This window comes from Microcaecilia unicolor, chromosome 10 (genome assembly GCF_901765095.1).
Source record: "Microcaecilia unicolor chromosome 10, aMicUni1.1, whole genome shotgun sequence".
Lineage (NCBI taxonomy): Eukaryota > Metazoa > Chordata > Amphibia > Gymnophiona > Siphonopidae > Microcaecilia > Microcaecilia unicolor.
The window spans coordinates 209,947,952-209,974,723 of record NC_044040.1 but is presented as its reverse complement, the minus strand read 5'-3'; the positions used below and the strand labels follow the sequence as shown (position 1 = coordinate 209,974,723).

Here is a 26,772-nt window from a genome sequence, read left to right as displayed (position 1 = left end):
AGCAATGTGCTCTAATAAGTTCAAACCCCACTACCACTCTTTCAGGCTTATTTTTGAAAGAGAAGAGCGCCCATCTTCCGACACAAATTGCGAGATGGGCGTCCTCTCAGGGTCGCCCAAATCGGCATAATTGAAAGCCGATTTTGGGCGTCCTCAACAGCTTCCGTCGCAGGGACTACCAAAGTTCATGGGGGCGTGTCGTAGGTGTAGTGAAGGCGGGACTGGGGCGTGCCTAACAGATGGGCGTCCTCGACCGATAATGGAAAAAAGAAGGGCGTCCCTGACGAACACTTGGACGACTTTACCTGGTCCTTTTTTTCTTATGACCATCCATAAAAATGTGCCCTAAATGACCAGATGACCACCAGATGGAATCGGGGATGACCTCCCCTTACACCCGCCAATGGTCACCAACCCCCTCCCACCCTCAAAAATAAATTTTAAAAATATTTTTCCAGCCTCTATGCCAGCCTCAAATATCACACCCAGCTCCATGACAGCAGTTTTCAGGTCCCTGGAGTAGTTTTAGTGGGTGCAGTGCACTTCAGGCAGGCGGACCCAGGCCATCCCCCCCTACCTGATACATTGTGGTGGTAAATGTGAGCCCTTCAAAACCCACCACAAACCCACTGTACCCACATCTAGGTGCCCCCCTTCACCCATAAGGGCTATGGTATTGGTGTACAGATGTGGGGAGTGGGGTTGGGGGGGGGGGTTGGGGGGCTCAGCACACAAACTATGCACCTGGGAGCAATTTCTGAAGTCCACTGCAGTGCCCCCTAGGGTGCCCGGTTGGTGTCTTGGCATGTTAGGGGGACCAGTGCACTACGAATGCTGGCTCCTCCCACGACCAAAGGGCTTGGTTTGGTCGTTTCTGAGATGGGCTTGCTTGGTTTCCATTTTCTCCGAAAATCAGGGACGACCATCTCTAAGGTTGACTTAAATTTCGCGATTTGGGCGTCCCCGACCGTATTATCGAAACGAAAGATGGATGCCCCATCTTGTTTCGATAATACGGGTTTCCCCGCCCCTTCGTCTTATGAGGACGTCCTCAGGAAAACTTGGGCACCCCTTTCAATTATTCCCCTCCATGTGTCTTTACCCTAAGGATAAAGTGGCAGAAATCATGCCTAGGTTGAAGCTGTGGAAATTTGTTCTTGTGTAAAGAACACATGTGCATGTACTTTATAAACAATGCTCTATCCAAACTCTATCCCTGAACATGCCTACATGTGGGTCACATAAAAATACATAATCTCTGGGGTCATGTTATAAACGATCTTTTACATATTTGAAAAGGCCTTTGAATAAAAACTCCTTGATATAATTACCCCTTAAAATACAAGGTTGGTTTTTTTTTAATTTTGTGCATCATGTAAGCCCAAATCATAGAATCTCAATGCTTACCGGGCTGTCTTTCGGTCCAGGTTTAATAATCATGGTTGGTACTGATTGCATTTCCTCATTATTGTTATTTGTATTCAAATCTTCCACATCCTGTTAAAAAAAATTGGTAAATTAAGGGCCTCTTCTACTAAATGACGCTAGCGATTGATGCGTAGCAAATTAGCATTTGCAGCACTAGGGAATCGCTAGAATGGTTTATTAAAAGAGACCCTAAATGTAGAATGTACAGCAATTGGAAACTTCACTTTATAAAGCCAAATTATTTCATGCCTTAAATTATCGTTAAATTCTTGTGTTCTCCTCTGACGTTTAATAGCATTTAACATGCAGTAAATATTCATGGGCTTAGGAATAGGGTATGCCCATGCTGAGAACAAGGTAAACATATTTTATTATAGGGTCTCTTCCAGGATAATCTTACAATAGAAGGTTATCTTAGCTTTATGGCAGTAATTTTATAAATAGTGTTAACACAAAAGACCCACAACTGGTAGTAGCAACAGAAGAAAATGGATCACAGAAGATGAAGGAGAACACTGTTATGAAAATTAGCCCAACGTGGCCACAGGCTGCTTCAGGGGCAGCAACTAAAAGGTTTGGGGTTTTTTGTAGGTTTTTTTTGCAACTTACTTCCCCCTAGTACAGGAAAAGAATGCTTGCAATAATACTCTTCTCCTGTTGGTTGCTGTCTCTGAATCAGCCTATAACGAATCAACTTCAAGGTCCACACATTAATCCACACGATTATCCACGGTGAATCTCAGAGTTATATGCTCAGTCTGATTGACCTTCCCACCAGAAACATGTCTGAAACTTCGCGAACTTACCTCAACCTACATTACCCCAATTACAAAAGGACTCAAGTACAAAACCTACTATGGATCCAACTTCTCCTTCTTAGGCAGCCAACTCTGGAACGCCCTCCCCAGACCCATCTGATCAATCAGCGACTATCTACCCTTCCGGAAATCACTAAAAACCCATCTGTTCAAGCCTACCCAAATGAACCAATCTAATCCTTGGATCCCTTCTACCCAACATATATCCAGAAGACAACGACAATGACTCAGACTACATCTCCCACCAAATTTCCCTATGCTTTTCCCGTGTCCCATCCCCCTCCCGCCCTCTCTACCCCTCCTCCATTGCTCATCTACCCCCTGCTCATACCTCTCCTACTCCCTTCACCCTTCCCCATCTCTACCTACCTATTTATTTTATTATTCTGCTATAATTAACTTATATTTTCTCTATCAATACTCTGTAATCCATATTATTATGTAAGCCGCATTGAACCTGCTTTAAGTGGGAAAGCGTGGGGTACAAATGTAATAATAATAATAATAATAATAGGCGAAACATGTCAATTTGAGTGTTTAGCTCATGCCCTTATATTGTGTTATCTTGACTATTGTAATTTGATATATTCAGGTTCTACAAAGAAGCTTTTGAAAAGATTTCAAACCGTGCAGAATACGGCGGTTCACTTGATTTTTGGACTTTCCAAGTATGTTAGTATATCTTCATATTATGTCAAGTTACACTGGCTGCCAATAGAGGTCAGGATCATTTGGACAATTTGGACTCTTCAAATAGCTGCCCTGTTTCACAGGATCATTTATGGTGAAGTTCCCAAATACATGTTAGATCTGGTTGATTTACCACCCAGAAACAGTTCCAGTTCTACCCAATCCTACCTAAATTTACACTATCCCGACTGTAATAGCCTTAAATACAAATCTTCCTACGCCTCCAACTTCTCCTACATAGGCAGAAAACTATGGAATGCCTTACCCAAATCCGTAAAGTCAACTCAGAACTATCTAAATTTTAGAAAACTATTGAAGACCATCCTGTTCAAGAAGGCTTACTCCCCAGACTCAACCTAACCTATCCATTCCGGTTTTCAGCAAGATTCTTCAATCTTATTAACTTATAACTATGTATTACCTTTTGCTACCTTTGTTGTTTATATGATACCTAATTGTTCATTACCTTACTCTTACATTGTTTAATTGTACTTTTCTGTACTGTAGTCTTCCCTACGGTTCTATGTTAGCCACATTGAGCCTACAACTAGTGGGAAAATGTGGGGTATAAATGTATTAAATAAATAAATAACTTATATATAATTATAAAATAAACCTCCATGTGTGTACTAGTAGGCCACCTATATAACTGATGGTCTGGTGGAGATTGATGATACCATAAACTCTGGAACACTGACATGCAATTTCAATCCACACCAGCAGAGGAGCACTTAGTTGAACTTGTGCAGAGTGCCAGATTAAAATCTGATCACTTCATTGGGCAGATTGAATGGACCTGCAGGTCTTTATCTGTTGACATTTACGTTACTATGTTACGGAGTGTGAGGGCTTCTTACCTATACAAATATTTCCTCATGTACAGCAACTTTTCTACCATACTGTCTCAGCTGCTTGATTTTGTGGGTGAGAATCAAATATTGGACAAGCTTTCAATGTGACTTTCAGGGCAAGTATAACACAGAAACTTTGCTTGTGCCCTTAGCTGGTTCCTTATACCATGCTATGGACAAAGCATGAATCTAAGAAGTCACGTTCTGACGTCAATCACATCAATAGCAGATATTATGTCTGCTATTGATGTGATTGATCATGATATTTTGCTTTCACGGTTGCATGCATTTGGCATCCAGGACATGGTTTTACACTGATTTTCTTCTCATTTGTATAATCAGTCTCAGAACGTTGTGATAGATGAGTCTTCTTCTTCTTCTTGGTTTCACCTACAATGAGCCTCTAAGGTCTTGGTATCAGCTGCAATCCTGTTTAAAAAATATTTTGCACCTTTTGCATCTTTTTCTGCTCAGAAGGTTACGAGTTTCAAGTTTTTATGTTGATGATCAGTTGAGGGTATTATGGAATGATTGCTGTGAAATTACACGTTTATCAACTTTCTAGGATAGTTAAGATCTACTAACAAATATTCACTGGATGTGCTGTCATTTCACCATATCAAGTTAGATGGATACAGGTTAACTATCTAGCTCATTTTCGAAGGAGAAGGGCGCCAATCTTCCGACACAAATCGGAAGATGGGCGTCCTTCTCTCAAGGGTGGCCAAATCGGCATAATCAAAACCCGATTTTTTGACACCCTTGCCTGCTTTCCGTCGCGGGAATGACCAAAGTTCACGGGGGCGTGTCAGCAGGGTAGCAAAGGCGGGACTGGGGCATGATTAGGAGATGGGCGTCCTCGGCCGATAATCGAAAAACAGGGCGTCCCTGATGAGCACTTGGCCGACTTTACTTGGTCCATTTTTTTTTCATGACTAAGCCGTGAAAATATGCCCAAACTGAGCAGATGACCACCGGAGTGAATCAGGGATGACCTCCCCTTACTCCCCTAGTGGTCACTAACCCCCTCCCACCATAAAAAAAAGGTTAAAAATACTTTTTTGGCAGCCTCTATGCCAGCCTCAAATGCCATATTCAGGTCCATCGCAGCAGTATACAGGTCCCTGGAGCAGTTGTAGTGGGTGCAGTGTAATTCAGGCAGGTGGACCTGGGGGGGGGGGGGGGGTGGCGGGCTCAACACCCAAGGTAAGGGAGCTATTCACCTGGGAGCAATTTGTGAAGTCCACTGCAGTGCCCCCTAGGGTGCCCGTTTGGTGTCCTGGCATGCCAGGGGGACTAGTGCACTACGAATGCTGGCTCCTCCCACGACCAAATGGCTGGATTTGGCCGTTTTTCAGATGGACGTCTTTGCTTTCCATTATCAGCGAAAACCGAAGTCGGCCATCTCTAAGGTCAACCTAAATGTTGAGATTTGGCCATCCCCGACCATATTATTGAAATGAAAGATGGACGTCCATCTTGGTTCGGTAGTACAGGTTTCCCCGCCCCTTCATGGTGCCGTCCTTAGAGATGGGCGCCCTTAGAGATGGTCATCCCCGTTCGATTATGCCCCTGTATGGGTCACTTTTACTAAGCCGCGTAAGCGCCTACGCGAGCCCAACATATCGAATTCCAAGTTACCACCCGGCTACCACGTGGCCCAGGCGGTAATTTCATTTTTGACGTGCATTTGCTACGCGCATCAGAAAATCATTTTTATTTCCTGGCATGCAGCGCTACGGAGGCGTAAAAGGCTTTGATGCGCGTAGACCCTTACTGCCCGGTTAACATGTGAGTCCTTACCACTTAGTCAATGGGTGGCAGTAAGGTCTCAGACTCAAAATGGATGCACACCAATTTTCATTTTGCCTCACGTCCAAAACACGCGCTTACACTAGTGCAGGCCATTTTTCAGCGCACCTTAGGAACAGCACCCCTATGGTTTGTGTTGCAGGGTCATAACTTTGGAACTCTGTATCATACGAGTTGCGAATTATAATGAATTTTAAGTAAATTGACTTTATTTGACATCTGAGAGTCTATAATTCTATAGCTCAAACTATTGTAATACGGCATCTGTGATATTGAAGATGAGGGAAATTTGATATTTTTATGGCTTAGGATTTTATCTTATGGTATTAATGTCCTTAATAGATTAAGGAGTTCATTTTCGAAACAGAAAAAGTAAAAAAAAAATGGCAGAAAGCAGCAGACGGACAGTTTTCTTTCACAAAAATGTTCTGATTGCTATTTTTGAAACTCATTTTTAAGGCATTTTTCTATGCAATTTGTCTAAATCTCAATGGGGCATGTTGGAGCCATATTATGGGTGGGACTAATGTGGTCTTAGAATTTGGACGTTTTTCTGTTATAATGGAATATTGTAAAAATGTCAAGGACAAAAAATAGGGCATTTTTAGCTAGACTTGTTTCAGTAGACCAAACTGGCTGACCAAAGGAGGAATAAAGGCATGACCCCCTCTTATTCCCCCAGTAGTCACTGATCCCCTCACTAGGGTTACCATATTTTGTCCCCCCCAAAAAAGGACACATGCCACGCCCCACCACACACCCGTCCCTTTCACGCCCTTGCTCCGCCCCCTGTCACATTTTCCCCTCCCATTACCTTACTACTGCCCTGGTGGTCTAGTGACCTCTTCGGGGCAGGAAAGAGCCCCCTCTTTCCTGCCCGGAGCGCTGCCCTTTATGCATCCTTCCTGTTGCTGATCTCAGCGCCGATTCAAAATGGCCGTCGAGAGTTGAAGTCTCGCGAGGTCACTTCAACTCTTGGCGGCCATTGTGAATCGACGCCAAGATCAGCCGCAGGAAGGATGCATGCAGGGCAGCACTCCGGGCAGGAAAGAGGGGGCTCTTTCCTGCCCCGAAGGCGGAAGAGGTCACTAGACCACCAGGGCAGTAGTAAGTAAGGGGAGGGGAGGCTAGCAATCTGGACAAACAGGCAGGTTGGCAAAACCCACCCGGTTGCCCGGACATGTCCTCAAAACATCCAAAATTGAATTTGGACATCATATCAAAACTGCCCCTCCATGTATGTTTCTTTGTAAGCCACAAAGAGTAGTAGATAATGTGGCTATATATTTTCAAAAAACTAAAATAAATAAAGAAATTTGTTGTGTAGAGTATTTGGGCTCTACAACCTGATTCTTTATCTTATTGAGCTTGTCTTTTGATTAGTCTGCAGGTTACATGTTCTCTTAGGTCCTGGATTATGGGTTACCCTGGTTCATTTGGCCCATTTGGGCTATTACTCAAAATGCTGCATTATTTTCAAGGCCCCATCTTTCTGGAATTCCTTTTCCTGGTCAGTGGGGGTTGAATTGAATCATTTTCTTTTCGGGGGGAAGAAAGGGAACACTTTCAGAAAGCTTTTGTCATTCTGATTTTGAGCCGTTTTTATGCGTTTTTAAAATAATATTTTGATTTTATATGTAATATTCTGTTGTACTCTGCAGAGGCGGCTGAGGGGAGATATGATAGAGGTCCATAAAATAATGAGTGGAGTTGAACGGGTAGATGTGAAGCGTCTGTTCACGCTTTCCAAAAATACTAGGACTAGGCGGCATGCGATGAAGCTACAATGTAGTAAATTTACAACGAATTGGAGAAAATGTTTCTTCACTCAACGTGTAATTAAACTCTGGAATTCGTTGCCAGAGAATGTGGTAAAGGCGGTTAGCTTAGCGGAGTTTTTAAAAAGTTTGGACGGCTTCCTAAAGGAAAAGTCCATAGACCATTATTAAATGGACTTGGGGAAAATCCACTATTTCTGTGATAAGCAGTATAAAATGTTTTGTACATTTTTGGGATCTTGCTGGATATTTGTGACCTGGATTGACCACTGTTGGAAACAGGATGCTGGGCTCGATGGACCTTTGGTGTTTCCCAGTATGGCAATACTTATGTACTTATGTATTTATATGTACTTCATTAGATAATGTGGAATATAAGTTTTAATAAATAACCAGTTTCTATAGAAATTACTATCAGTACTTACACAATCACATTTAAACAATAGTAAACTTACTGCAGGCATTATCCAGTTGGTGGCTTCAAACATTTTCAGGTCCAGCGGGTCTCCCTGGACTTTCCCATCGAGGACAATTAGTGAGTGACAGCTGACCATCGCTCCAAGCAGAGGCCCCCAGGAAAGGACGTGGCCAGTGGAGAACTTGTGAACTTTCTGAAAACTTATTTATAGGTACATTTCATTATAAAATTTACATATTTGGTTCTTCATACCAGGGGCGTAGCCAGACACCCAATTTTGGGTGGGCCTGGGCCCAAGATGGGTGAGCAGAAGAACTCTGCCCTGGCCCACAAGTGATTTGGTCTCTCTTTCTCTCGCCTGCATGCCATATGGTCTTTCAAACATCCCTCCCTCTCCCACATACCTTGTAAATAGCAGATCTTTGCTTGCAGCAAGCATCAACTAATACACACTGCTCATGTTGGCTCCACAGCCTTCCCACTTATCCAACTTCCTGTTTCGCACAGGTGGGAATATGTTAGAGGGAAGGCTGTGGGGCCGGTGTGAGCAGTATATATCAGTTGCTGTAGGCAAAGATCTGCTATTTACAAGGTATGAAGGAGGAACAGTCATTGGGAGTTTTCAGCTGGTGGGGCTTGGGAATCCCTGCCAGTCACATCACAGGTGTACTGCTACTGGGTGGGCCTAAGCCCAAAGTGGGTGGGCCTAGGCCCACCTGGACCCACCCTTGGCTACGCCACTGCTTCATACAAGTTTCAATATATATAATACACATAATACCATAAAATAAAATGTTATTACTTCTACTAAACTTTTCTAGAGTGCTATTAGACGTACACAATTGCGGCGACAGGTCACAGCAGCCATTTTCTTATGGCAGCCACAAGGGGCAGGAGCGAGTGGCTTTGTTCCCGACCCCGTCAACCCCATTTGGACCACTAGGAATATCAAGTAGGCCCAAAGGGGCCCACCTAGACTGTGGAAGGTTAGGGGGATGTTCGGAGGGGGATTCTGAAAGGCTGGGGGAGGGAAGGAGGGGGATTTGGGGGGGGGGGGGAGCTGGGTGGAGATTGGAAGGCTTCAGAAGGAAAAGAAAGAGTTATGCAGGTCTTGGCCAATATTCATCTGGGACCTGCATAACTGTCTTATGCAGGCCCCAGTTGAATATCGACCAGGACTCGCATAAGCCCTGGTAGTCAGCCTTGGGCAAATTAGCCCCAAATATTCAGTGTCAGGGTCACCTAGTGGTAGGGTTGGCCCTGAAAACATTTAACGAGAAAGGGCCAAGGAAAGGGTGGGAATTATGGATTTAAAAGCAATCTGAATGAGGTGGGTCTTCATGAGGTAATTTTATAAGTGTCATCTAGTGTAAGTTTAGTTGTCAAAGTGCACATAATACAACCAAAAGAACATCGTGGGAGAAACACTGCTCATAGAGATGAGACCTGGAAGAAACACTTGAAAGAGCAGGAGTGAGAGACAATAAGAAAAAGGAGAATTTTATGGTGAGGAAGAGTCTATGGTTAGATATGAAGAAAAAAAAACATTAAGATCAAAGATAGCAGAGTTCAATACCGGTAATTTCTCAGAAAAAAAACAAGAATGACAAAGTTTAAGAGAATCACAGTTTGACAAGGTTTGCTGTTTCCGAGACTTACCAGTTTCCCTGTGATGGGATGATGCCCCACAAATCCAATCCATCTTCAGTTAAAGTACCAGTCTAAGTGAAAATTGATCTGCATTAGTTTATTATTTATAAACTAAAACAAAAAAAAATGATGGGGCTAACTAGCTCGTGGCAGTCAGTGATTTTGAAGCCGCTGACAGCTGCAGGCAAAATTAAAACCTGGATATTCAATGCCGGACCACGTCTGGACACCGGCATTGAATATCCGGATCAGCCGCAAACCCAAAAGTTATGCAGCTGCCGGCCGATGTAAAGATAGGACGGTCTCTTCCATGGTCCTGTCCTGCTCAGTTAGGGACCCTTTTACCAAGGTGCACTGAAAAATGGCCTACGCTGCTTGTAGACACGTGTATTGGACAAGCGCAGGTTCGTTTTTCAGCACGCCTGCAAAAAAGACCTTTTTTTAAAATGAAATGGACATGCGGCAGTATGTAAAATGGATATTGAATTGTTACTCAATTGATCCAGGAATCTTTGTAGAATTGTATAAGAGACCTATTGTATAAGGTCATGCAGTAATAATTTGTGTAAGTTTATAAAAAAAAATTTTTTAAATGTATTCTTAGTAAGTAATTGGTATCACGTAAGGAAGAATAGTGATAAACATTAACTCAAAATTTGTCATTATTGTTGTAATTGTGGTATAGGTCTCACATGTTAACCAGGCTGTAATCGTCAGCATGCGTACACTGTAAAAAGCCTCCCCTGCATACACTGCCGATTGTCCCCTATTTAGCACCACATGGTAGAAAATAGAAATTATTTTCTGTCGCATGTTTTGGATGCATGCACAAATTAGAATTACCGCCAGGGGAGGCTTTTTACTACATAAGTATTGCCATACTGGAACAGACCAAAGGTCTGTTTCCAACGTGGCCAATCCAGGTCACAAGTACCTGGCAAGATCCCAAAAAACTTCAGTACATTTAATGCTGCTTATCCCAGAAATAAGCAGTGGATTTTCCCCAAGTCCATTTTAATAATGGTCTATGGACGTTTCCTTTAGGAAGCCATCCAAACCTTTTTTTAAAACCCTGATAAGCTAACCGCTTTTACTACATTCTCTGGCAACGAATTCCAGAGTTTAATTACATGTTGAGTGAAGAAATATTTTCCTCCAATTCATTTTAAATGTACTACTTTATAGCTTCATTGTGTGCCCCCTAGTCCTAGTATCACGTCTACCCGTTCCACTGCATTCATTATTTTATAGGCCTCTATCATATCTTCCCTCAGCCGCCTTTTCTCCAAGCTCAAGAGCCCCAGCCGCGTTAGCCTTTCCTCATAGGAAAGTCGTCCCATCCCCTTTATTATTTTCGTCGCTCTTCTCTGTACCTTTTTCTAAGACGCGTAGGCACCTACGTCCGTCCAATGTGTGTCAAATTAGAACTACCACCTGGCTACCGTGTGCCCCTGGTGGTAATTCTAAGTTTTACGTGCATAACACTAGCCAGGTGGTAATCAGCAGTGTGTGCGTGCTGACGATTACTGCCTGGTTAACGTGTGAGACCTTACCGCTAAATCAATCGGTGGCAGTAAGGTCTCAGACCCAAAATGGACGCGAGCTGATTTTTATTTTGCCGCGTGTCCATTTTTGGCAAAAAGGGCCTTTTTTGCAGTCACGCTGAAAAACAGACCTGCGCTTGTCCAATACATGTCTACACCAGTGCAGGCTATCTTTCGGCCACCTTAATAAAAGGGCCCCTGAGAGAGGCTTTTGGAGCACCAGAATGAGGCTTGGAACACTCATTGGTTGAATAATGAATACCATCCAAAAACCCACAGGAGGCTGTTGAGGTTGGGAGGAAACAAGGGCTGCGAGCAAGTAAATAATAGCATTGACTCCTGAGGATACGGGTGGAGATGGAGGAGATTAATTGTGGAGATGGAATGGGTCATAGTAGTTAGATTCCATTGGGGATGGGTGGGGATGGGTGAAATTTCTGTCCCCATGCAACTCTCTAGCCTTTGGCTAACCTGGATATTTGAAATTGGTGCTCAGACGTGGTCCAGCATTGGATATCCAAGCTTAGTTCTGCCTGCGGCTTTCAGCGGCTTAAAACCACCAACTGTCATGGGTAAATATCAGCTCCAATAGCTATTCAAGCTCTCTGAACTGCTAAAAAAAATTCCAAAGCATATTTAGTGTAACCAAGGAAAGACCTTGCAGTCCATAAGTTTTTAAAGCCAAATGAATGAATTATTGCCAATTACGCTGAACTGAATCCTTTTAGAAAAATGTAACATCATCAGGAGGAAAGTGAGGACGTGATTATTTGAAAGTGGCCTGTCACTGGCCTCTAACAAAGTAACACACATTATTACATTTAGACTTAATGAGTAGAACCGAGCGTTTGATTTTTCTGCTCATTCTGGCACGCTATTTGCTCATTTCAAGCCAAGGCATAGCAAAACAAACCGTTTTTATTTACTTTATCAAAGCAGATGAGATTTATTTGTCCACAGATGTTGATCCTGTCTGGGCTGATACAGAAGATGGACTTTTTCTTCAGTCGTCTTTGGGCAAACACGTTCCCCGTGGTTAAAGCAGCAGGAATAGCTGGAGGGATGGCTCCAGTCATGAGTAACAGAGCCTCTTTCACGATTCTGCCGACAGAAGACTGTGGAAATGGTTAAGGTTGCAATCAGCTAGCAACCCACAACATCTCTTGTCCAAGTATATTGTTCACTGGATTGAACCAATCGCTGCTAACCGACTTATTTCTTTTAACTTAAATTATTTCTCTCTCTATTGTGAAATCTTCTATCGCTGGAAAGTTTGAAACATAGATACACTGCTGCTGTTGTATTGTACCAAGATTCAATTTTGTTCCAGCTACACAAAATGAGTTATGATTTCAGATTTATTTATAAAGTGATGTAACAACATTAGCCTGAAAACCCCACTATGTGCTGAAATAAACTTTCTACTTAACATCCTGTTGTATCCGGGCTCTTTTCTGCAATATCCTTTTGTAAATCAACTATGCACAGCAGGGGCGTAGCCAGACTTCGGCAGGAGGGGGTCCTCCAGAGCCCGAGGTGAGGGGGCACATTTTAGCCCCCCTCCCGGCACCGCCGACCCCCCCCCCCCCTCGCCATTGCCGACTTTGTCTTCCCCCCTGCCGCCGACCCGCTCAACCCCCCCTCCCGCCGCCAACCCGCCATTGCCTACCTTTGCTGGCGGGGGACCCCAATTCCCGCCAGCCGAGGTCCTCTTCTTCTCGCAAAAGGCTTCCTTCTGTTTCTGACGATCTGCAAGACTTCGTTCTGTAAGTCTAACATCCTGCACGTTGCTCTTCTCTGGCGCGGCCGCGTTGCTGATCTCCAAGGCTTCTGTTTCTGTGAGTCTGACGTCCTGCACGTTCCTCTTCTCTGGCGCGGCCGCGTTGCTGATCTGCAAGGATTCGTTCTGTGAGTCTGACGTCCTGCACGTTGTACGTGCAGGACATCAGAAACAGAAGGAAGCCTTTTGCGAGAAGAAGAGGACCTCGGCTGGCAGGGGTTGGGGTCCCCTGCCAGCAAAGGCAGGTGACGGTGGGTTGATGGCGGGACGGGGGGGTCGTGTGGGTCGTCGGCAGGGGGGTCCAGAGCCAAATCTACAGGGGCCCAGGCCTCCCTGGCCCCACGCAGCTACGCCACTGATACACAGTGATGCATATTGAAGCATCTCAGAATTTAGGGCCCCTTTTAATAAGCCATGTAGGCATCTATGCGCACCCAACAGGCGCCAAATTGGAGTTACCACGTGGCCCTTGTGGTAATTTCAATTTTGGCGCACGTCCTCTATGCACATCTGAAAAATATTTTTAATCTTCCAGCGCGCTTAGCGGACATGTGCCAAGTGGCATCTGATGCGCATGGTCCTTACTGTCCAAATTCTTTACCGCTAGGTCTATGGCTGGCGGTAAGGTCTCAGACCTAAAATGGACGCGCGGCAATTTTGATTTTGCTGCACGTCCATTTTCGGGAAAAAAAAGGCCTTTTTTTACAGGTGCGCTGAAAAATGATTCTGCGTGCACCCAAGTCCCGCACCTATACTACCGCAGGCCATTTTTCAGCACGCCTTTGTAAAAGGACTCCTGATAACATTCAACCTAAGCAAAAAGTTTGTAAACAGAAGACCTGATAGACTGTTTATAGGTACAACCCCAACATTAAAAATAATGCAGAAATCCACTTACCCCAATCGCTGTGTACACCCATACTGTATATGTTGCCCCAGCTAGAGAGAGAACTGCAAGGAACATGAAGAACCGTAAAGCATCTCTATGCAGCTTAAAATTCATGGGCTTTGGGTAGAGAATGGACTTTACCAGATCTCCTTTGGCTGTGTTGAAACCTTAAATACAATAGAAGCATGTATGTGTTAAAAACAATGTGGTAGTTCTGTCTCCCTACCCAATAGTGGTAGGGATGACACCTCACATGAGGAGACTTAGATTATAATAATGAGAATGGAGGAGTAGCCTAGTGCTTACAGCAGTGGGTTGAGAACTAGAGAAGCCACTGATGGTCCTTGAGCCTCTTATAAACTGAGCTATCAAGGGGGCCAACTTTTTCCAATGAGACATTTAGGGCAGGCTTCCAGCCTTCCCCACTCCCCCTACAGCTCTGCCCAGCCCCGTCCAAAGCTCCATCCCTGGCACATCCTGATCCGTAGCTGATGGCACCAGAAGCAGCAGAATACACCTTAATAAAATGTCATCCTCTGCTTCCTTGGGACCAGTCCCACAGCTCTTATTGCGAGACTGGTCCCGCAGCAGCAGGAGATGTCATTTATTAAGGTATCTCCTGCTGCCACTGGAAGGGGAATCTGATCACAGGGAGATTCCGGATCCCTGGTGGGAGTGTGGGAGGTGACCTGCAAAAGTGAGAGACTTGGCAGGTCTGTATAAAACTCACGCATGCATGTACAGGAGAGCGTGTCCATGCCTCTCCATGTCCCCCACGAGCAGCAGTTTCAAAAGGTTTATTTGGCAGGCCTGACCTCTAGTGGTAATAACGCAGAATTACAATCAGGGGGTAACAGCAGCCATTTTTGAAACCGGAGCCTTCCGAACGGAAGCAAGTAGGCATTGCTCCTATTCCTGATAGGCACCAGAGATCCCTGGTAAAAGCCAGGAATGGGACTGAGGAGTGGGGTCCTGCAAAGGATGGCCTCAAGGGGGGTGTTAACAGGAGTGTCCCGTACTGGAAACATGTCCTGTGAGGGTTCAGAAACCAAAATAACACAGAAGTTCATTGCCCGCATACCCACTCCACCTTTTCATCTAACAGATCTATACAGGGTGGAGGATTAGCTATTATTTTTTCTAACTCTTTGAAAATCGAAGAACTATCCAGTACTCAGTTTCCTTATGAGGAAGTATTTTTAACTGAAGTAGTCAGCAATTCTACAATCCGTATTTTGCTTTTTTTATTCTCCACCTTCATTAAATTCTGCTGTTTTCCAGACAATTACTGAGACAAGTCTTAAATTCCAAAATGTGATTATTTGGGTTGATTTTAATATTCACGTAGATGTACTTTCTCATCCCTGTTCAGCTCATTTTCTCACCTTTTTACAGCAAAGCTTTCTTCAGTTTCAAATTCTGAGTCTGACGTCCTGCACGTTGTAAGTGCAGGACGTCAGACTCAGAACAGGAAGCTTTGCTGCAACGGAAGAGAGGACCTCGGCTGGCGGGGGTTGGGGTCCCCCATCAGCAAAGATAGGCAATGGCGACGGCGGGTTGGCGGCGGGAGGGGGGTGGAGAGGGTCGTCGGCAGGGGGGGGGTCCAGGGCCAAATCTATGGGGGCCCACGCAGATACGCCTCTGCCTACAATTAGCACGCACACTAACTACGTAGGCCCCTATAGGGATATTGTAGGCGACCGCACCTTGAGTATTGTGCTCAATTCTGGTCGCCGCATCTCAAGAAAGATATAGTAGAATTGGAAAAGGTGCAGCGAAGGGCGACGAAAATGATAGCGGGGATGGGACGACTTCCCTATGAAGAAAGACTAAGGAGGCTAGGGCTTGTCAGCTTGGAGAAGAGACGGCTGACGGGAGACATGATAGAGGTATATAAAATAATGAGTGGAGTGGAACAGGTGGATGTGAAGTGTCTGTTCACGCTTTCCAAAAATACTAGGACTAGGGGGCATGCGATGAAACTACAGTGTAGTAAATTTAAAACAAATCGGAGAAAATGTTTCTTCACCCAACGCATAATTAAACTCTGGAATTCGTTGCCGGAGAACGTGGTGAGGGCGGTTAGCTTAGCAGAGTTTAAAAAGGGGTTAGATGGTTTCCTAAAGGACAAGTCCATAAACCATTACTAAATGGACTTGGGAAAAATCCACAATTCCAGGAATAACATGTATAGAATGTTTGTACGTTTGGGAAGCTCGCCAGGTGCCCTTGGCCTGGATTGGCCGCTGTCGTGGACAGGATGCTGGGCTCGATGGACCCTTGGTCTTTCCCAGTGTGGCATTACTTATGTACTAATGTGCGTACATGGTTAATGCGCTTTTAAAATGCTAATACGCCTACAATGCAGTTTAATAAACAGGGCCCTAAGTTACAAACATTGTTATAGAATATGCTCCTATTTCCACGTGGAAATTAAGGCACAATATATAGAATTTGGGGGATTATGCAGATCGCATTTCTGACTGACCTGTTTGCATCACAACAGCTTTCACCAGACCATGAGCTGGCGGCTTGGTCTGGATGACCTCAGTTCCACAGAACAGGACGTGTCTTCTGAAGTCCTCTGCGCTGTGTTTCTTCCAGGGCATGGAGCTATCCACACAGGGTAATGGGGTCTTGGTTACTGGAATGCTCTCGCCTGAAGAAAATCACATCGTAGCGGAGAACTGGATGTGTGAAATCTCGTTTGTCTAATTGCAATCTCTAAAAAGCAGTTTCACTTTCTGATATTTGATTTTATTTCATTTAACTAGATAAAGAAAGTTAAGTCATTGGCTAGAGAAGGCATCTCTATGGCTACCTTTTTAAAAGCTTGTTTTATTACACATCTTACACAAATCTGTCAAATTTACAACTTTCGTATTTTGTGTCTATCATCACAGTGTAAAACTGAACAAATCACTTTTGCTGTGCATTATTTACAACATGCATAAGTCTTACTTTGGTTTTTATCATTTATTGTTTATTAAAATTCACTAAATCTGCCTTTATCACTAAAGCAAATCAATGCGGAGTACAATAAAACAAAAACAAAATAGAACAGAACGCCAAAATCAGATAGGACAGTATATGAAACACATAGGAAAATTATCAAACACACACGAAAAATCATTCAAACAAAATAAACAAAACTATGAAAATTACACAAATGTTATAAAAGTTTCATAAAAATTTTAGGGCCCTTTTACTAAGCCATATAAGCACCTGAATTTCTCATGATGTTACAGATGTATTACACAACATCTCCTAAGCAAGATAATAAAGAATATTAAAATAAAAACAGTTCAAGTCTTAACCATATAAGTTTACATTTTCAGGACAATCAACTGCAATTGTATTTATTTGAACTGGCTACCGGCTTAGAAAACATTCAGCAGTAAGTGATGAAGGAATTATTAAACTACTAATTACCACACATAGAGCTATTATTCACCGGAACCTGTCCAATGAAATTGCAGCTGGGCTGGTACCTGTCAGCATGCCTTCGTTCACAACACAGCTGCCATGGATTAAGATGGCATCACATGGTAAATAAAGCCTCCTCCCCATTAAAACAAGGACATCTCCTGGAACCAAATAACGAGACTCCATCTCTTCCAAATCTGGAGATAAATGGAGAGGACAAATGTTTGCTGGCAAGAAAACAAGATTGTTAACAATTAACAACAGGTTTTCTTGAAAACATGCTGTGTAATCCCTGTCCCGTGTCCCTAGGGAGGAGAAACACTTCAGCCCAATGGACTGAAAATAAGAGAGACAATTAGGTGTAGATATAGGCGCAACCAGTAAAAATCTTTATTGGTATCTCACTAAGCCAATACAAAGTAATCGTTCTCTCTGGAGCAAGTTGTCATACAGCAAAGCCAGACGCAAACACTGAATAACAAAGACTGCTCAGCTAACACTGTCCCAACCATCACATATATACTGCTGTAAGTTTTGTTTCTCCTAAATCATGTGATTTGTCCTAAACTAGAATCATTAGGTAGCCTATGCCATATATGGATTGTTCCTATATCATATCAGTCTCTCTTGATATGTGTGTGCACGTGCACACTTGGTGGACATTGGCTAATTAGTTATCAGTACTGCGTGCAAACTAAAACAATCCCCTTGTGTCCTCTCTCCAAGACTGAAACATTCTGGACATCTTAGGCTCACTGTATCCTCAGTCTCTCTCACCACCTCACAAGGTTATATCCACCCTATATGAAAGGCATACTCAGCTCCAGCCAAATGTGCATCCTTGAAGTGTCATTCCTCAGTTCCTGAGAAAGCACTGTATGTTACAAAGACGCTAAATTATTAGGCTAACTTGTGAGAACCAAAAAGAGCAATGAAAAGGCTTTTGTAACAGGCCTAGCATAGGAAGGAATATACAATGATAATGTGATTCTATTGGAAATTGCTCTTTGTAAGACCTGTTTACTAGACCCATATCTTTACATAAAGGAGGGGTAGGGGGGTTAAGAGATCTAGTTCACATATTTCTCAGTAATTGAAGAAACAGTAGGTATTTCCCTGTTCCGGGAGGGCTTACAATCAAGGCCTGATATTCAAAAGAATTTCACTGGGTATAAGATGGCTGAGGGCCTCAAGAGGAGCTATGTAGCAGCCCTTATTTGGGCAGTGGTGGTGAATATTCCCTTTGACTGTTGCGGCATTGTCTGGGCAGAACCAAGGTGGTCCAGGGGAGATGTCAGAACAGTCCTGGAAATTATGCTTAATTTGCGATCCTAACATTGTCCAATTAGCTACGTGAGTACAACACTGCATATCGGCTATACCTGAACAACTTCCAGCTACCGCTGCTGACTTAGATATTCAATGCCAGCGACAGGACCTAGCTTGGCACTCAATATCGACATCTAACTTAGCCGGTGGAAGTCAGTGTTTAAAAGAATGCTTACTGCTGCATATTGACCTGAGGCCACGGACGTTTCAGCTCTCCCTTGAGCTTCTCTCTACATCCTTAATCAAGTAAGAATCCCAAAGCTAAATGTGTATACTAGCAAGTACTCTGCATGGTCCTATTTATCCTAAATTAAAAGATGAAGTCCTTAAAATCACTTGACTATGGAATTCTTAATAGATTCATTAGGCGTTGATACAACCTAGAATGTGCAGTGTTTATTTATTTATTTATTTATTAGGATTTATTTACCACCTTTTTGAAAGAATTCACTCAAGGCGGTGTACAGTAAGAATAGATCAAACATGAGCAATAGGCAATTACAGCAGTAAAAATATTCAAGTAACAATACAAGTATGGCATAGTATACTACTTGCAATGACAACACAATACGCAATAGAACATTATAATTGGTAGTGAAGGGTAAGGCAAAGTTGTAACATATAGATGAGTATGAAAGTAGGAAGAATTTGAAAGTAAAGTGACTGATTTAAAGAAAGTTGCACATGAGGTCAGAGAGTTGGTTAAATATTATCTCAGTTAGGTTAGGAGTGGATAAACACTCCTACTTTATCTACTCATGTCTTACACCAGCATAAGGTAATAAGTATTAGAATGGTTTGCCGCGAGTGTTTTAAACAACACCTTTTCTTTCACAATTTGTTGCATTGATTACATATGCTAGAATGGAAAAACGCAGAGAAAGAAATGACTTGGAATGACTTACCTCCATTCTTTCTGCACACTGTAACCAGAATATTATTATGAGCTTCAACCAACTTGTGAAGATTTATAGATTGCTGTGAATAGGGAGGTGAACATAAGCAGTATATCGGTCAACACGTTCCTTTCAAATTTGCACTTCAGATTTATATAATAAAGAGACCCAACTTGTCCTAATCAGATGAAACTGAGGACCAAATTCTACAAACGGCGCCTTAAAAATCGGTGCTAAAAAAACACGCAATTAGAGTTATCTTATAAACTACGCCTATAGTTACACGTAGTTTATCGAATAAGCTCATGCGCCATTCTTATGACTAAAATTTAGGCACACATATCTAGGCCACCTAAAACCAGGCCTAAATACCTACGCCTAAGTTAGGCGCAGATTGGGTGTATTCTATAATAGTGCCGTGGTTTCTTTTGAAATGCCCACAACCTACCCATTCCATATCCATGGCCACACCCCCTTTTTGACTGTGGGCATTAGAATTTATGCTCACCGCATTATAGAATACGCCTAGAAAGTTGTGTGCATAAATTCTAATTAAAGCCAATTAGTGCCCCTAATTGCTTGTTAAGTGCCAATTATCATCACTGATTGGCTTGTTAATCAATCAAGTCGTGCATGGCCAAATTAGCAAGCAAAATTTAATGCACCCTATATAGAATTTGGGGGTAAAAGTCTGAATTAAGTATATTTGCTCATAGTAGTTATTTTATATTGGGTGCTTTAAACATTTAAACACTTAAGTTTAGTAGACCAATATTTTTCGTGTGGGGGCTTTACAACCAATATCACATACATTTTGTCCCAAACAACAATATATTCTTCCAATCAACTAAGTTCAATTCCTTAAACCATTATTCATCTCATCAACTTTAAAATGGTCACTTTGATGTACTATCTACATTCTTCTGGGGATCCTCAGATATTAATTCTGCTCTCGCCATACGAACATAATAATGCAATGTTCATCCAACAAAATGGCTGAGGCGCAAACCCTCATAGATCAACCCAAATTTTCTCTAGAAAGCTTGATTTTTGTTTTTTTTAAACATTTTTTTCTGTTTTGTCTCGTAATTCACAAAGATATTTTTTTTATTTTTTGTTACATTTGTACCCTGCGCTTTCCCACTCATAGCAGGTTCAATGCGGCTTACATATTATATACAGGGGTACTTATTTGTACCTGGGGCAATGGAGGGTTAAGTGACTTGCCCAGAGTCACAAGGAGCTGCTTGTGCCTGAAGTGGGAATTGAACTCAGTTCCTCAGGACCAAAGTCCACCACCCTAACCACTAGGCCACTCCTCCACTGTTGCTACTATTTGAGATTCTACATGGAATGTTGCTATTCCACTAGCAGATCACCAAAGTGGCCGCGCAGGCTTCTGCTTCTGCACGTGCAGGACATCAGAGGGAAGCTACGATGCTGCCAGCCAGCCAATCGCTGCCTGCACCGTTCGCTTCTGAGTCCAACTGGCTGGCAGGCAGTGAAGGAGGACGCTGGGGGACGAAGAATCGCTGGATATGAGAGAGAAATTGCAGGAAAACACCTTCGGCTTCAAGCTTGTGCACGAAAACTGACACACATTTTTGAAAAAATTCTTGCCACTGTGGGACGGTTTGGGTTATCATACCGGTGAAGACCCCTGATGCAGGCGTTTGTACGCCGAAACACGGCCCGTGTCGGGTTTTCATCATAAATAAAGGACTGCATTTTTCTCATTCCTGAAGGCCCAGTGTTTACTTTGTCTGTTTGTTTGGTTGCTTTTGTATGCTGTTTTCCCTCTTTTTTGTGACTGTATACTCCTCCACTAGCAACATTCCACGTAGAATCTCAAATAGTAGCAACCACTAGGCTACTCCTCCACTAGCAACATTCCACGTAGAATCTCAAATAGTAGCAACCACTAGGCTACTCCTCCACTCCGTGGGGAGATTCAGCCCTGAGTCTCCACATCCTTAAGTTTCAGACACCACCTATATGGATATTCTCAGACTTACAGTGCAGGTTTCCTTGAATGAGTCTAAAATGGATTTTGCAGTATATTTATGAATTGATTTTTCATATTTATATCCCGCTTTTAACAAAGCGGGTTACATTAAACACATTCGTAAACATATGACATTGCGCTGGCCTGCCGTGACTTTGGGTCATTAGTCACAGAACCGCCTCTGTCTTGCTTAATGGACCACTGAGAGAGTCCTTGCAACGAAACAAATCGGCATGTTTCATGTTCCAGCAGCTCACCTTTCTGAGTTCATATACAGTAAGTGTAATAGAAATGAGGGACATAAATATGATAGCAATTGAATATTCAAGGTAATTTTCAGATATCCAGAGGCTCACGGTGAAGAACTGGAAGAAGTAAAATAGATTCAGGACCTGTAAGGCCAGAAAAACAGCACAGAATTAGAATAAGCAGCGACATCAAATGATTTAACATTATCATAGTGCTTAAGTGACGACTATGCGCAAACCCTCTAAGCATGATGTCTCAGGTTTCTCTGATAGATATATGATCATTCTACAGTATATCATTAACCATTTACATGTGCAAAAGTTCCTAAACCCCATTTAAAGGATCATTTTCAAAGCCTTTACATAGACCTGGTGACCTGAAATTTGCTGTCACTATTTTGTTAAGCTGCGAACCCTTATTTTCTAACTGGATAATATTCTCCTGCTGTTGTTTGGGCTTCCAGCTCATTCAGAACTGGGCTACACAATGATGCCATCATTTTTCATTTACATCTGACGGAGCTTCTGCCTCCATCTAATAGCCCCGTCTTCCCTCCCTCAAGCTCAGTCATCACAGACCATGGCTCTCTCTGGAACCTAGTGAACTTGAACCCTGAATTGTCCACTAGATGTCACCATTGTGCAATAGCCAGGGCTTCCCCATTTCAGACTGTGAACATTGACTTCATGATATCTCCAATTCCTGCCTGAAAAGCAGGAGTTAGGTTCAGGAATCATATCCATACCCACCTCTTTAACATTGCTTTTGACTTGTAACCACTCGCCCCACCCACCCTCCTCTCCTCTTTCCTCTACACATTAATTGATTTGCTTGCTTTATTTTTTGTCTATTAGATTGTAAGCTCTTTGAGCAGGGACTGTCTTTCTTCTATGTTTGTGCAGCGCTGCGTACGCTTTGTAGCGCTATAGAAATGCTAAATAGTAGTAGTAGTAGTAGTATATCCAAGTCTCCCATCAAGTAGCACTGCCACCAAGCCACTGGCCCACTCTGAATATTTTTGGTTGGAGTGTCTGATGTTTAATAATCAATCAATCCTCCACCACCCCCACCACGAGGAAAATAGCACTAAATAGAGTGTAAAATAGAACAAAGGAAACATGTTCTGAAAACCAGTGAGCTCATATGAGCTTGTGACTCTGGGCAAGTCACTTAACCCTCCATTGCCCCATGTAAGCCGCATTGAGCCTGCCATGAGTGGGAAAGTGCGGGATACAAATGTAACAAAAATAAAATAGATACTATTGGAGATTCTACATGGAATGTTGCTACTATTGGAGATTCTACATGGAATGTTGCTATTCCACTAGCAACATTCCATGTAGAAGGCTGCGCAGGCTTCTGTTTCTGTGAGTCTGACGTCCTGCACGGACGTACGTGCAGGACGTCAGACTCACAGAAGCAGAAGCCTGCGCGGCCACATTGGTGATCTGCAAGGGCCGACTTCTACATGGAATGTTGCTAGTGGAATAGCAACATTCCATGTAGAATCTCAAATAGTAGCAACAGTGGAGGAGTGGCCTAGTGGTTAGGGTGGTGGCCATTGGTCCTGGGGACCTGAGGAATTGAGTTCGATTCCCATTTCAGGCACAGGCAGCTCCTTGTGACTCTGGGCAAGTCACTTAACCCTCCATTGCCCCATGTAAGCCGCATTGAGTCTGCCATGAGTGGGAAAGCGCAGGGTATAAATGGGCCAACTTCTACATGGAAGAATCTCAAATAGTAGCAACAGTGGAGGAGTGGCCTAGTGGTTAGGGTGGTGGACTTTGGTCCTGGGGAACTGAGTTTGATTCCCACTTCAGGCACAGGCAGCTCCTTGTGACTCTGGGCAAGTCACTTAACCCTCCATTGCCCCATGTAAGCCGCATTGAGCCTGCCATGAGTGGGAAAGCGCAGGGTACAAATGTAATGAAACAAAACAAAAAAATATATGTATTTCTCCTACTTATTTCCACTTTCACAGTATTACCAGATGTGGCACTTCAGAGATGTAGAATGAAAAATTAACCTTACGGAAAGCAGAATCATGGGCCACTCACTTCTTTAAAGAGTATTTTCCATATTGGTGCAACTTCAACTTCAATGGTGTTGGGTCCACAAATTGTTCTCCTGTAAAGATTTAATTATAAATTGCTAATATGAAAGAGGGTCTTTGGTTTTACAACGTCATAAGCGGGGATAGAAAACTACTACTACTTCTTAACATTTCTAGAACGCTACTAGGATTACGCAGCACTGTACAAATTAACAAAGAAGGACGATCCCTGCTCAAAGGAGCTTACAATGTAAAAGACGAAATGTCAAGTTGGGGTAGTCTAGCTTTCCTGAGTAGAGGTGTAGTGGTTAGGTGCCGAAGGCGACATTGAAGAGGTGGGTTTTGAGCAATGATTTGAAGATGGGCAGGGAGGGGGCCTGGCGTATGGGCTCAGGGAGTTTGTTCCAAGCATGGGGTGAGGCGAGGCAGAAAGGGCGGAGCCTGGAGTTGGTGGTGGTGGTGAAGGGTACTGAAAGGAGGGATTTGTCTTGAGAGCGGAGGTTACGGTTAGGAACGTAGGGGGAGATGAGGGTAGGGAGAGGCTGCAGATCGAGTGCATTTGTAGGATAGTAGGAGAAGCTTGAACTGTATGCGGTACCTGATCGGAAGCCAGTGAAGTGACTTGAGGAGAGGGGTGATATGAGTATATCGGTCGAGGCGGAAGATAAGACGAGCAGCAGAGTTCTGAAAACACAGTTCATCGGATGGAGTCAGGCCGAGTCAGCCACTGTTTCTTTAAACATTGCCATTTAGGTCACCTCTCAGGGAACGTCGGCACTGGCTCGGTCTTTTATGTGCCTATATATACCTAGACTGAGTGTGGTATTCCCGGGGCTGGAGCAGGGGTTGGAGAGCATTAACCATTTAGACACACACGTGTTTATGTAGAAATTAATCTAGGAAGTCGGAACATGCCAAAGAAAAGGTACAAACATATGTGTTTAAACTTCCTGAGGATAATTTTCAAAGTGGAAATTCATAAAAACTCTCATGTGGCTACTTCCACAAGTAAAAGTAGGGTTTATGCATCAGTGTAGTTATAAAATTATCCCCATGCATCTAGTAATTTTGCAACATGTCACGTAATACTGAGTGAATTCCTTCAAAAAGGCGGTAAATAAATCCAAATAAATAGTCTGAAAAATCACTGTACTGAATTGTTCTGAGCTACAGTATTTTACAGCTGAAATAATGGGGTACTCTTCTCTGCACAAGGAGAGAGACCCCATGTCTCCTTGTTTGTTTATGTAAAATGTGGCAATTTGATTGTCTGCCCTGAGAAGAAAAGTCTTATGTGCAAGCAGAGATTTGAATACGATGATTGCATAATATATTGCAAAAAGCTCCAAGAAATTTATGTGACATGTGCCGAGGGGCATAATCGAACGGGGCGCCCAAGTTTTCCTGAGGTCGTCCTCACAGGACATTCCCGCGAAGGGGCGGGGAAACCCGTATTATCGAAACAAGATGGCCATCCATCTTTGGTTTCGATAATACGGTCAGGGACGCCCAAATCTCAACATTTAGATCGACCTTAGAGATGGTCGTCCCCGGTTTTCGGCGATAATGGAAACCAAAGACGCCCTTCTCAGAAACGACCAAATCCAAGCCATTTGGTCATGGGAGGAGCCAGCATTCGTAGTGTACTGGTCCACCTGACATGCCAGGATACCAACCGAGCACCCTAGGGGGCACTGCAGTGGACTTCAGAAATTGCTCCCAGGTGCATAGCTCCCTTACTTTGGGTGCTGAGCCCCCTAAAACCCACTCCCAACAACTGTACAACACTACCATAGCCCTAAGAGGTGAAGGGGGGCACCTACATGTGGGTACAGTGGGTTTCTGGTGGGTTTTGGAGGGCTCCCATTTACCACCACAAGGGTAACAGGTAGGGGGGGATGGGCCTGGGTCCACCTGCCTGAAGTGCACTGCACCAGGGACCTGCATACTGCTGTCAGGGAGCTGGGTATGACATTTGAGGCTGGCATAGAGGCTGGCACAAAATATTTTTAAAGTTTTTTTTAGGGTGAGAGGGGGTTAGTGACCACTGGGGGGAGTAAGGGGAGGTCATCCCCGATTCCCTCCGGTGGTCATCTGGTCAGTTCGGGCACCTTTTTGAAGCTTGGTCACAAGAAAAAATGGACCAAGTAAAGTTGGCCAAGTGCTCATCAGGGACACCCTTCTTTTTTCCATTATTGGCCGAGGACGCCCATGTGTTAAGCCCGCCCCAGTCCCGCCTTCGCTACACTTCCGACATGCCCCTGAGAACTTTGGTCATCCCCGTGATGGAAAGCAGTTGAGGACGCCCAAAATCGGCTTTTGATTATGCCGATTTGGGCGACCCTGTGAGAAGGATGCCCATCTCCTGATTTGTGTCGAAAGATGGGCGCCCTTCTCTTTTGAAAATAAGCCTGACTGTCCCCTTTGGATGACTGTTGATCCTGTGTTTGCATGTGTTAGAGATGGGCACCCCGGCCTGCTAGCAAGGCATCTGTTTAGAGAGTGAGGCCTGGGCCGGCCAATTGGAATGAAGCTCCTGGTAAAAGATTCCTTTACTTCAGTTCCCACTGGATAGGTCTCATATGGAGTTTGATTGTTGGAATTACTGATGTCAAAGCAGAATGTCTTGGGGAACTTTGTCACTGTGATGGTGACTGAGGCTGCAGGTATGGAGCAGGAGATGGACTACGTGGTTGAAGCAATTTGTCTATGGTAACCACTTGTCTCAAATGATGTAGTAGAGTTGGATATTGGAACAGTGACTGAAGGGAGGGTTTCTGTAGTACCTTCTGAAAGAGATGAACCAGCAACAATGCTACAACCAGAGTAGGTTGGAGAAGAGCGAGGAGGGGTAAATTCTGAAGGTACAGTCGGAGGAAAGGGTGGTGCTATGTGAGCTTGAGACAGTTGTGTTGGCGGAGTGAGCTAAGGCATATCATATTTTATGTTCTTTTTCTTTTTCTTCACTGGGGTGGGGGAGGGGTAGCAGCAGAGGTGATGCCAACCTGTTCTAACTGTCTCTGCTGAGGTGGTGACCACCAAGTGTTGTTGTCAGTGCAGCAGTTTATCTGGTAAAAGTCTCGGCTCTGAAAGGACAGTTTCTGCTGACCATTTAACCGTAGAGAGCCATTTCTGGTTGGCAGGTTTTTTTTCCTT

At 43.7% G+C, this 26,772-nt stretch overlaps 1 protein-coding gene across 1 annotated transcript in view; it reads right to left on the bottom strand.

The window, feature by feature from the left end:
• Positions 1 to 26,772, bottom strand: part of LOC115478403 (probable cation-transporting ATPase 13A4) — a 74,144-nt gene that overhangs the window by 39,135 nt on the left and 8,237 nt on the right. Inside the window, exons 5-14 of the mRNA XM_030215704.1 lie at positions 23,621 to 23,690; positions 21,572 to 21,706; positions 19,319 to 19,391; positions 17,150 to 17,281; positions 16,147 to 16,317; positions 13,668 to 13,825; positions 11,916 to 12,104; positions 9,455 to 9,516; positions 7,833 to 7,995; positions 1,408 to 1,497 (exon numbers count right to left, since the gene is read on the bottom strand). Of these exons, the coding sequence (XP_030071564.1) occupies positions 1,408 to 1,497; positions 7,833 to 7,995; positions 9,455 to 9,516; positions 11,916 to 12,104; positions 13,668 to 13,825; positions 16,147 to 16,317; positions 17,150 to 17,281; positions 19,319 to 19,391; positions 21,572 to 21,706; positions 23,621 to 23,690 (1,243 nt within the window). The remainder of the gene's footprint in view (positions 1 to 1,407; positions 1,498 to 7,832; positions 7,996 to 9,454; positions 9,517 to 11,915; positions 12,105 to 13,667; positions 13,826 to 16,146; positions 16,318 to 17,149; positions 17,282 to 19,318; positions 19,392 to 21,571; positions 21,707 to 23,620; positions 23,691 to 26,772) is intronic.